Source organism: Microcebus murinus, chromosome 6 (assembly GCF_040939455.1).
Source record: "Microcebus murinus isolate Inina chromosome 6, M.murinus_Inina_mat1.0, whole genome shotgun sequence".
Classification (NCBI taxonomy): domain Eukaryota; kingdom Metazoa; phylum Chordata; class Mammalia; order Primates; family Cheirogaleidae; genus Microcebus; species Microcebus murinus.
The window spans coordinates 2,680,529-2,692,867 of record NC_134109.1 but is presented as its reverse complement, the minus strand read 5'-3'; the positions used below and the strand labels follow the sequence as shown (position 1 = coordinate 2,692,867).

Below are 12,339 nucleotides of genomic sequence, written 5' to 3'. Positions count from 1 at the left end.
TTTTGAGGAATATGTTTCCTTTATTTGGCTCATGTAGGGAGTCCCAGGATATTAGCTTGCAATAGAAGTTCCTCTTCTGTTACATTTATTTTAAACATAATTGTCTAGAGAAATGAGCCTTCTAAAACATAGCAGCAGGCAGCTTGTACAGACTTTACCTCCTTTACATAGGCCGCTTCAGAGTGAGTTATGTCCACAGTGTGACCTTACTGTACTCCAAATGGATTGCTGCTTTCGTTTCTCTCCTGAGTTTTGCAATTTTCAGTTTTAGTCTAAACTATGTATTATGAGTGAACTAAACATATTTCTATGGTCTTAATTGATGTTTCTTAAGTTTACATAAATATTTAGGATTCCTAGAAGAGATGTAAACCCAGTGCTTAAGTTACCTTTGCTCTCTTAGGATTTAGAGCTAAGGAGCAAAGAATTAGCAGCCTGGGCGGGCCAGGTGGCGGCTGCATCCCACAGAGCACCTTCGTAGGAGCACAGGTGTCGCCGCACAGGTGTTGCCGCAGGAGAGCAGCCAGCCTCGTCTCATGGCAGCTGCAGGGAGGTGGTGGTGCTGGGTGTTATATTAAAATTGATTCCATGACCCCTGGCTGTTTTTGAAACACTGTAGAAGAACATACTATTTAAAGAAACATTTTGTGACTGTTTTTTAGAGCAAATACTTGATACCTAATTTGTAAGTTTGAATTCTGGTTCTCTATTTGAAGTTACTTGAAGTTGGATTCACTTTCCTTTTCAATAAACTGAAAAGAGTGAAAGAGAGGGATAAGAGGGTGTGTCTGTGTCTGTATATATATTTAGGATTGTATTTGGGACTAACACATTTTTGCATTACAGAGAAAACTGTTTTGCCTAGATTTTGTCATCAGAACTTACTGGTTCTGCAGCTCTCAGTTACGAGATGCAAAGGCTCTGGGCCCTTCTGTGCAGCGTGGTGACTGTAGCTAACAGTGCTGCGTCGTGTGCTCGGTCTCTGCTGGGAGAGCAGGGCTCAAGTGTTCTCACCACACACAGACCACAGCTGTGAGGTGGTGGAGGTGCTGGTTAACTTGGATGTGGGAATTACTTCACAATATATACATATATAAAAATATATGTGCTTTAAATATGTATAATTTTTGTCGGTTATACATCAGAGCTGGAAGACAACTAACTGATCTAGATGATGGAAAAAAGTCTGAATTGTGTGAAAGTGAGCAAACTGTTTTACAAGGCATTCGGTGTTGATGTCTCTGGGCAGCATGGTGAGGGGAGGCGGTGCGGGAGGGAGGCCCCAGGGGGAGGCTGGCAGGGCTGCACCTCTGGGCTGGACAGAGGCCGTGGGGAGGCCAGAGGCGGGGTGGGGGATCTGGCACGGCCAAGGCTGAAGGGAGTTGGGGATACTGAGATGAGGTGGAGGCCTGAGCAGGGACTGGTTTGTTGGTCCCCACTGTGCTCCAGTGGGGAAGTGCTGAAAGCCTTTGGGCAAGGCAGTGGTAGCCCAGGATTTGTTTTGAAAAGCTGCGGCTATTTGCTACGTGGAAGGAAGATTGGGAGAGGCAGGAGTGAGGGGAAACTGGTCAGCAGGGCATCACATGAGCCTCAGGCTGGCGGGGCAGCAGCTCTAGAGAGGGCGGTGGGCACAGGGAGGCTGTGGTCGGGCGGGATGTGCCAGTGGTCCAGGGGAATGGCGAGTTTTGGTAAAACTGGGATATGAAGCTTTGTATCGTAAGTGTGTGTACACGTTGTTGCAGGATGGGGAAGTGGAACAGACACTTTCTAGGCTTTTGCTAAGTGCTAGACTTGTTTCACAGTCATAAATGTCATAAAAAGTCATAACCTTTTCTCAGAAGTCATCCTAATAAGAATTTAACCCATAGAAAGAATTCAACAGTAGGGGGCAGAAAACCTTTCTGTGGTAAAGTATTCTTTTCATTGTCTATCTGCCAAAGTGAGAATTAGAAACTTAATTTTCGCTTAGTAGAAATACTTAACTTACTGTCCTTCTGCCTATATGTCTATATTTCTAGTATAAAAACTGGAAGAAAAAAATGCACAGATTTTTACTACGGCTGGCAAAATTTAGGATGATTTTATTGGTCAAATTTTTAACATTAATACAAATTTTTAACATTAATACAGTGGTTTAACAGTTTTGAAATGATTAACTCTTCTTCAAACATTCGACTTAGGGTTGATCGAGATGGCAAATGCTATACTGGAGTCCTCTGTGGCTTGGGCTGGAATCCAGCTACAGGGGCGCCCATACTGCCGGAGCATGACATGGAGCTGGCGTTTGATGTTCGTTTCAACGTGGAGGACGTTGTGGAGGTAAGGGCGGCGTACCTGTGACCGCATCGTAGTTATTCCTCTCCTGCTTTGCTCATACGCCCATTGACAGCGCGGTGTCCGACACTCAGGGGAGCTTGGGAGTGCAGGCGCTGTCTGTGTGGCCCTGGGCGGGCGATGCGAGACTGCACGCTGTGAAAGAGTGGAACTGTAATCTATGGATTTAAAAACACACCCCGTGCCCTTTCAGGGTTGGAATGCAGACAGTGACAGAGGAGTCTCACAGTGACAAATGCAGACTCACCCACACCGAAGGGGTGAGGAAAAGGGAGTGTTGGAAATGGCATTTTGACTGGAAACAGTAAGGCTGCAGACTGAGGAGCTGGTGTGCTCACCGTGCTCTCATGCAGCCCGTTCTCACGGGTGTGCGAGTTAACAATTCCAAAACCGCTTCACACGTCACCAGGGTTGAACAAATGAGTCGGTAGGTGCAAGGGCCGGGTTTTTGTAATATTGGGGAGGCGAGTTAACAGATAAGCAGGAGAGGAAGGCGAGAATGAACCCATGGTCCTGGATTAGAGTCGGAGACATCAGTGGTCAGCTGAGTATGTACTGATGGATAGATACAGAAACAGTGACAAGTATGTGTGTCCACGTGAGCTCATGTGCATACCTGGATCATCTAGCTCTGTGAGGGCCTAGAAGCAGTGACAGCCCAGTAGCAATGAACAAACACCCAGGTTATGATTTCTGATAGGATTGATTCTCCATTAAAAGGAGCCAGGGCTCAGTGGAGAAATGGCTGATCCTAGGGTAGGGCAGGGAAAATACAAGATGAGCCAAGCCTGGAGCTTCTTGTAGTGCCAGAAAGTGAGGATGTTCTCTAAAAACAAGGGGATGGGGGCAAGCCAAAGGGACACGCCCCCTTCCCCCCAGAGAGCTCCCACTGAGGCTGGAACAGCGGGAGCAACAAAATAAATAACAGTGTTGGACTATATCCCCAAGTGCAAAACATCCGTGTGTACGTATGGATGTAAATAAATGAGTAACTGAGTGGAGGACAGGAGACGAGTCTGCTCAGAATTCCCAGTGCAGCGTGTGGGCACCCCTTTTCTGGAGGGCGGGCTGGACTTTGTGACTGCTTCCACCCAGGGAGAAAGGGAGGGGGACAGCCCGGCAGACCCGGCCTCTGCTGAGTGGCCAGAGTGACCGTCACGTGGTATGTCAGACAGCTTGAGAAGGGCACCTCTCCCCTGTCTGATCATGAGAAAAACATTGGACAAACCCAAATCGGGGACTGTTTACCAAATACTTGACCAGACCTCCTCAAAACCATCAGGGTCTTGAGAAACTGTCCTGTACCAGAGGAGATGGGACAGGTAGAATCCGGTGCCCTGAGTTGGACCCTGGAGCAGAAATAGGACATGAATGGAAAAATTGGTTGAATCCAAATGCAGCCTGGAGTTTAGTTAATAGCAATGCCCCAGAGCTGGCTTCTCAGTTGTACAAATGTAAGATGTTGGCAGGAGGGCACTGGATCAGGTGTACGGCATCTGTCCTAGCTTTGCAACTCTTAAATACATCTAAAATTACTCAAAATCATAAAGTTTATTTTAAAACTATGACAAATACTGGCTACAAAACATAGCACGTGGTACCTTTGAGGGCAGGATACTTCTCATACGTACACTGTCAAAGTCAAAGGGATGTAGATGTTGTGAGTTATAGCTGTGTAACCCTACGGGTTAAACTGTGTTAAATTTTAATGTAGAAAGTTTTAAAAGTGTGTTTATACTGAAAGGTCTGAAATTTTCTTGCTTGTTTTTAATTTTTTTTCTTTTGGTACTACTTCTTAAATTATTATTGTGGTTATTAATGTTATTTCTGTTGTTTTAATAATTTCCCCAGAAGCCATAATAATGATAGTTATAGAATACTAACTCTGAATGCTATGAATTATTTAATAAAATTCAATTATAGTGGAGCCATAGGAGTGCTTATTTTTGCCATTTATTTATAGATTAATATTCTCAGGGCTGCTGTTAACAAGCTAGTATGTGATGGGCCAAATGGATCTAAGTATCTCGGGCCAGAAAGAATCGCACAGTTACAGGATAATGCTCGTCAGAAACTCTTAGGGTAAGTCGTGTGATGATGTGAGCTCTCTCCTTCCCAGTTAACTTTCTTAGCTGCCTCGATTGTGGACGTTTTGAGCTGTTCAGTAGATGTGGCAGATTGATCATCTGGAGTGGAATGCCAGTGCCAGAGGCAGCCTGTGGGAGGTGTCAGGATGCCAGCACCCACGTCCTGTGGAAATCGGGCACCTGGGAGAGGATGCGGTGAAGGGCTTATTCCAGGCAGTGTGGGCAGGACGTGGGGAGCCCACAGTGTGCAGGGCGGTGCCCACGGCGACCAGGGAGCAGGACCTGCGAGCTGAGTGGGCAGCGGGCCCTCTCTCTGCAGGGAAGGAGCATGCTGACCTCACTCTCCTCCCCACCTATGCCTGTCACCTCTTGCTGCACTCTCTGTGGGCCACACCCAAATGTTAGGGTGGCCCATGAGCCCACGTCAGCACGAGGCCAGGGAAGGCCAAGGATGGCGGGTTGGGGTCATGTGGGAGAAGTGAGGCGCCCTGCCCACCCCGCCTTGCCTGACCGTCCTGGGCTGGCGTGATCTGGAGCTGTGTCGTGAGAGCGGGTGGCATCTGCTGTCAGAGTAAATTTCCTTCCCGCATATTTTGGGCGGATTTCTTTTAGGTTAATAAGCACTTTAAAAAAGGTATTCAATATATAAAGCTGCCTTAGAAATTATAGGAAAGGCCAACTTTAGTTTTCTCTCTTTCTTTTACATAAAAATATCTTAACGTAAAGTTTGTATTGAAGTTTATCCTACGTGCAGTACACAGGTGTACGCGCATGTGGCCAGCACCCAGGTCAGAAACATTCTCCTTTGTGTCTGCTTGTAGCCACTGTGTTCCCCTACCCTCCAAACAAGAGTAACGATATCCTGACTTGTTATGCTATAAATAGGATTTTTTTAAACAATTCAGTGATTTTAGTGAATTTATAGTTGTACAATCCATCAGCAAAACCATTTCTATCATCCCCAAAAGTTCACTTGTAAATATTGTAGAGAAAGACAGTCTCATGCCTGCAGTCTGTCAATCCCCTTTTGCTATCTAAGAATGGATGTGGGCCTGGAATACTTCCTTCCCGTGAGATAAAGGGTCGCATAGCCAGAGTGGGGCGTGTTGCCATGTGTGGGAAGGCTAGTCCCTGTTCAGACTCAGCGTGTCCTCCTTTGTCTTGCTTAAGCATGTACGTCACAGGACTCCTGGCCAACCTCACTACTGCAGGGGAGGGGACAGGGTCCTCCTGCTGCCTGCCTTGGTTGGGGAGGGACCCACTGGCCACAGGGACCAGTGCCCACCATGGAAGCTGGTCTTGCTCTGTCCCTTCTCTGTGTGAGCAAAGCCTCACGCACAGTGCTCAACTGTGCGTGTTCTTGTCAACTCTGATACCAGGATGCAACGGGCAGAGGCACTCAGACTTCTCCTAATAACAGCCAACAGATGCCACTTGCCCAACAAATATTTTAAGACAAGATGGCAGTGGTGTTTGTACAACTCCATGAATTTACTAAAACCGTTAAATTGTGTACTTAAAATTGATGAATTTTATGGTAAGTTATACCTCAATAAAGCTGTCTTTAAAAACCTAAGTTCTTTTTTTTTTTTTTTTTTTTTTGAGACAGAGTCTCGCTTTGTTGCCTAGGCTAGAGTGAGTGCCCTGGCGTTAGCCTAGCTCACAGCAACCTCAAACTCCTGGGCTCAAGCGATCCTTCTGCCTCAGCCTCCCGAGTAGCTGGGACTACAGGCATGCGCCACCATGCCCGGCTAATTTTTTCTATATATATTAGTTGGCCAATTAATTTCTTTCTATTTATAGTAGAGACAGGGTCTCGCTCTTGCTCAGGCTGGTTTCGAACTCCTGACCTCGAGCAATCTGCCCGCCTCAGCCTCCCAGAGAGCTAGGATTACAGGCGTGAGCCACCCCGCCCGGCCAAAAACCTAAGTTCTTCCTGTCCGTTTGCACATAATTCCTGTTCCCACCTCCAGCCCCAGGCAACCACTGATCTGCTTTTTGTCTCTATAGGATTTGGCTTCTCTGAGATTTTTATATACATAAAATGATGTTTTCTTTTCATCTGGCTTCTTTCACTTAGCATTTTTGAGGTTTATCCATGTTTTAATGTGTTTCCTTTTTCCTAAACAATAGTCCACTGTTTGCATATACCACGTTTATGCATGTGGTTTATCCATTCTGGCCTTTCTGTTTTGTTCTGTTGGTATATGTCTCTCTTTATACCAGTGTTACTGAACCAAACCAGGTTCGTTTGCCCAGGGGCAACGGAGAGCCAAGTACTTTTGGGGAGTGGGGAGAGAAAGAGAGGGAGGGGGGAGGGGTATATTTATTGCTGAGCAGCCCAAGCAAGGAGACAGGAGACACTCCAGTCTGTTTCCCTGGACCAGCCTTAAGGCAGTGTCTTTACGGGAGAGATTTGGGGGGAAGAGTTTTGGAGTCTGTCACAGAGGGCAGGGGAGGTTTGGAAAGTCCTCTGAGTATGTGCGGTTGTCTTTTCATGCTGCTGCGTGGGTTGCATGTGCAAGTTCAGGAGGAGTCAGTGTGAAACGTGGTAGAAATTTGGGCTGTGACATCAGCAAAGTTGCTCTGTGCAGACTCTTGGCCACATTGTTTCCAAATAATTTCAACCAGTTTTGTTACCTTGTAAGCAGAGAGAATTTCAACAAGCTGTGTTTTCCTTATCTGCCATCCTCTAAGACCAGCTCAAGAATTCCTGTTAGTCACCAGTTTATTTAACCCTTTGGGGCAGTTTCACCAATTATATACTGTCTTGACTGCTACAGCTTTATAGTCAGTCTTGAAATTAGGTAGTGTTAGTTGTCCTGTTTTGTTCTTTTTCAAAATTGTTTTTACTATTCTATATCCTTTTCCTTTCATATATACCTTTGAGGATCCGCTTGTCAATTTGTACTAAGAGCCTTGCTGGAATTGTGATGGGAATTGCCTTAATCTATAGCTGAACTTGGGGAGGATGGCCATCGTAACAACATTGTGTCGTCTCGTGCATGGTGCTTACTTGGACATTCTTTAATTTCTCTTAACACCTTGTAGGTCTCAGTGTGCTGGTGTCGTCTTGTGCTTTTGTCAGATTATTTCTAAATATGTTAATCCTTTTAATGATATTGCGAATGAAATTATTTTCTTAAATTTGAGTTACTTATTTCTAGAAATGAACAATTACTTTTTATTAATATGTGTTGGTCTTTCATGCTGTGACCTTGTCAAACCTGTAAGCTGGTTCTAGTTTTCTGTAGATTGTTTAGGATTTCCTGCATACAAGGGTCATTACCATTATTATGAAATATCATTCTTTATCTCTGATAGTATTTCTTGTTTTAGGGTTTGTGTGATACTAATATAGTCACTCCAGCTTTCTTTAGTTACCATTGGCATAGCATCTTTTTCTTTCCTTTTACTTACGACCTATTTGCATTTTTGAACTTTATCAAGTATTTTTTCTGCCCTATGCCTGCTCTCCTCTCCTTTTGGAAAACACTGCATTACACATATGTTAGTATGCATACATTGCATATGTATTAGTGTGCATAGACCACAGGTGCATATATTATATACATTAGTATACGAACATTAAATGTGTCACTAATGCATGTTGTCCCACTGGTCTCTGAGGCTCTGGTCATTTTTAAGTCTATTTCCTCTTTTTTCTTCAGATCAGTTAATTTCTGTTGATCTGTCTGTAAGTTTGTTGATTCTTTACTTTGTGATCTCAGACCCTTGCAGATGTTGATCTGCTACAGGAAATTTTCTACTTCAGTTACTGTACTCTTTTCAACTCTAGAATTTCTATTTGTTTTTTTGTATAGTTTTTAATTTTTATTGAGATTATCTTTGAGTTATTATGATCATGTTTTCCCTTAATTCTTTGAACATGGTTTGCTTTATTTCTTTGAACATCTTCACAGTGGCTGCATTGAGGTCTGTGTGTGCTGACCCCACACGTGGGCCTACTCAGTCTGCTTCTGTTGGCTGCCCTTTTTCTCCTGAGTGTGGGTCACAGATTCCTGTGTCTTTGCATGTCTCCTAACTGTTTTTGTTGAAAATGAGCCTTTGATTTTTGTTATTAGTTTTGTTTGACTTTAGAAACTTGCCCAGATTTAATCTGTAAGTCTGCCCTCCACCTATTTGTGAGGTCACTGATACCTGGGTTCTATTTTTTGGTTTTATTTTGGTTTTATTCTCATTTTTATTTTTCAGCCTAGCTTGTGTCTGTACTGCTTAGCGCTCAGTGCTAGCCAGAAGTTGTGCTTAAAAACCTAAGCTCCGAAGGCGTCTGCCCTCCCCAGTAGATCTGTGTGTGGGCTGGCGAGTGCATTCAGAGTTTAGGCACTTTGTAACTTTTCCCTGGCTTGTATTTTCCCAGGGCTTCAGGTCTTTCTCCTGCATGTGTGCACCCTCCTGGTTGGCCAGGGACATGTGGAGAGAGCCAGCCCACTGGCTCTCTGTGGCACTCTCGTTTCTTCAGTGTCGGGACAGTTTGTTGCTGTGCTGCTGGCCCCAGGTGGCCTTGTGACCTAGGGCTGGCCCAGCCACCGGCTTTCTCCATTCACTTCCTGTAGTTGCTTGTTTTTACTGACATGCTTGAGGCATGAGGCCTTTCAACCCTCTGCTCCAAATCAAAGTAAGCTCCTCTGGCAGCAGAGGTGCTGGTTTTCAAGGCGAGCCTGGCCCTGGCAGCACAATGGCACCAGAATTAGCTGGCAGGTGCTTGGTGCGTGGGAGCAGCTCTGGGCAAGGACTCCGCAGGCTCCTCTGTTCCCACCTGGAGTTTGGCAGTTTTTCTTGAATGAATGCTTCTCAGCTTGTAGTTTGCCTTTGGTTAATTTCCAGAGCCTTCAAATGGTTGTGGTTTTTTGTTTGTTTTTTTGTTTTATAATATTGTTTTGTTTTTGGGAGGGAGGATTTGCAGAGCTCTTTACTCTTCATTGCTAGAATTCCCTATCTCTTTACCTTCTAAGCTGTTGATATTTCCAACCTGTGGCTGCTTAAGAGCGAGGATGTGAAGTGTCCTGTTACATTTCACAGAAACTTGACTCAGTGATCTGTGGTCATGGAGCAACCTCGACTGGTTTGCTAAGGGAACAGAGGACAGGGTTGGCCTTACCTGCCGCGTTCCATTGCTTTTTGTGTTTGAATGTGCAATAGATTAAAATGATTTTCTGATGATAACTATGTACGTTTTGACCTTTTAAAAAATTATCATAGTTCTAATTCTGAGAAAAATAGAGTTTAAAGATTTTTTTAAAAACTCACAGCAGTGTTTTCAATTACTAATGTATAATTAAGATAATTTAATTTTTTTCAAAAATTTTTTAGTTTGTTTTGTCAGTCGAAACCAAGAGAGAAGGTTGTTCCTAAGTGGCATGAAAAGCCCTACGAGTGGAATCAGGTAAGCAGGAAGCAGGTCGCCCTGGGAACAGCCGGCCACGTGGGGAAGGGCACAGGCCCTGGGTGGGCCGAGGGCGGGAGAGAGCAGAGACAGGAGTAAGGTGGGTGGTTCTGGTGGTGAACGAACGGTGGATGCCACACACCAGAGGGGCTGTTTCTGGGCATTTTCTTCTACGTAATAATGCCTTAGCAGAAGTGAGAAACCAGGCTGATTGCCCTGTGAGTTGGCAGAAAATGGTGGGTAGGAGTGTCTGCGTTGGACCCTTGAGCATGTAGGGGTCTATGTGAAGCACTCTTTGGCCATTCCTGTCACTTGCCTGGCTTATCCACTTTTAGGTGGCATTGCTTGTTGTCTTGGTCTGCTCAGGCTGCTGGAACAAAGTGCCACAGTGGATGAGTGAGTGGGTGGCTTACAAACAACGGACTTTGGTCTCTCCCAGTTATGGAAGCTTGAAGTCCTGGAGCAGGGTGGCAGCCAGCATGGTTGGTTTTGGTGAGGGCTTGTAAACGGCCACCTTTTGTGTGTCCTCACATGGCACAGGGAGAGCCCAAGCTCTCTGGTGTCTGTTCTTGCAAAGGCACTAATCCCATCCCTCTCTGGTGACCTCATCTATTCCTAATCACCTCCCAATGAGGTAATCACGCCCCCCACCTCCAAATGCCACCACATGGGGGGTTAGGGACTCACCATAGGGACTTACAGGGAACGCAGACCAGTTGTGAAACAGAGCAGGGCCATGTTAGGCTCCTTGACATTTCTTATCTGTAAGGCTCTGAAAATTGAATAAAATGTGACCTTAGGGAAAGGAAATCGGGGAGGAATTCGAAGCTTTAATTCTAGAGCCAGGCACGTCTTTACAAGCAAGCCAGCTGGGGCAGTAGTTCCTCATTGCTTTGGTAATTTAAGTGAGATTATGCTTCTGTTCTGGATATTGTTTTTCCTTCCTGCATCTAAAGTCCTCCTCCACTGCCAGTCGAGTGGCATTCCCCTGCCCCCCTACACTGGGTTCCCTTTATGGCGCCCTCAGGGCTGGTCCACTAGAGCCAGCTCCGTTGTGCACCCAGAGAGAGGTGGCACCAGCCACAGTGACTGTCAAATCCGTCAGGGGCCTTTGAAGTTGGTATAATAGCAGGACTTAGTTTGAAAGCAGAATTTCATTTCCAGGTTGATATATTTTAGAAACTTACATGTTTTAAGTATAATGATGTTACTGTTCACATTTGTATAGGGAACATATGGGAGTGTCTTAGTAAAGGTTGCTGTATTATTAAACATGACTTTAAAAATACATAGTATAAAATGTGAGACTAGAGAAGTGTTCTGTAAATATTTTTGGAAAACTTTAAGTACTTTCTGCTATCTTTGTGTGTGTGAGAGAGAGAGAGATTTTATTTAATGTCTAGAAGAGCCATGTCGCAGATCCTTATTGGGCCTTCTCTCTGCCCGATTAGGTTGACCCAAAGCTGGTCATGGAGCAGGCTGACCGGGAGGGCAGCAGAGGGAAGAACACCTTCCTCTACCAGCTTCACAAGCTGGTCGTGCTCAGCGCCTGAGTGTGCCGGCAGGTGCGTCCTGGCCGCCTGAAGGAGCCACGGGAAGCGGATCGAAGGCTCCATCACAGACTGCTGCTGCCTGCGTTGGAACACTGCAGTCCATGATGCCACAGCGTCCAGAAGGTCTTCTCCATCCAGGTTCCTGTTTGCTTTGGGTGATTATTGGAGAGCGGTGTTTCTGCTCAGGTGGGAAGGATTGGGAATTCTAGTCTTTTCCAGAAACAGAAAATCACTATATTAAATATTTTGGGAAAACTTTTTCTGACAAGACTTTATTTGGAAAAAGAGCTGCATTTTGCTTAAATTTGTTAAGGTAAATATAAGTAGCTAATCCCACATGTAAGTTTGCAAAATGTCCTTTTGTATATTCTATCCTGTCACAGAGATTTAGACCCAGAGTACGGGAAAAACCGGACTTCCAGTTTACCACAAGGGAAAACTGTGGTTTCCTTAAAACCATGTGGTGGTTTCTGATTTTCTTTTTTCCATGAGGGAGAATATCTAATTTTGATAAAACTTCAGTTTTGTATATTTAAGATTTTTAGTGAAGTTGCAGTTCTTGGTCCATGTTTTGGAAATCAGAGAGATTACCTGGCAATAGTATATCTGTGTTAAAACAATAAAAGCATTAAACAAAGCTGCTGTTTCTGATGGTTTTTAGTCAGAGATTAAAATGTATTTTGTTCCAGCATACCTGAATTTATAAAACTGAATTTATAAAACAAGAATATAGGCCTCTTCTAAAAAGTCACCTCTTATATCAGTCAAGGTTGGTCTGGAAGCAGAGCCCTTATAAATACAGCAGTGGAAGATTCAGTGCATGACTGTGAGCTCGTGCATGAATGTGAGTAGAAGATTCAGTGCATGACTGAGCTCGTGCATGAATGTGAGTGGAAGATTCAGTGCATGACTGAGCTCGTGCATGAATGTGAGTGGAAGATTCAGTGCATGACTGAGC

General features: G+C 44.8%; 1 protein-coding gene across 1 annotated transcript in view; it reads left to right on the top strand.

Annotated features, from left to right (window-relative positions):
- The window catches only part of TDRD9 (tudor domain containing 9), a 110,772-nt gene extending 98,754 nt beyond the window's left edge, over positions 1 to 12,018 (top strand). The window contains exons 33-36 of the mRNA XM_012746467.3: positions 2,181 to 2,319; positions 4,298 to 4,416; positions 9,756 to 9,828; positions 11,280 to 12,018. Of these exons, the coding sequence (XP_012601921.1) occupies positions 2,181 to 2,319; positions 4,298 to 4,416; positions 9,756 to 9,828; positions 11,280 to 11,381 (433 nt within the window). The 3' untranslated portion in view covers positions 11,382 to 12,018. The remainder of the gene's footprint in view (positions 1 to 2,180; positions 2,320 to 4,297; positions 4,417 to 9,755; positions 9,829 to 11,279) is intronic.
- Positions 12,019 to 12,339: the final 321 nt, after the last annotated feature.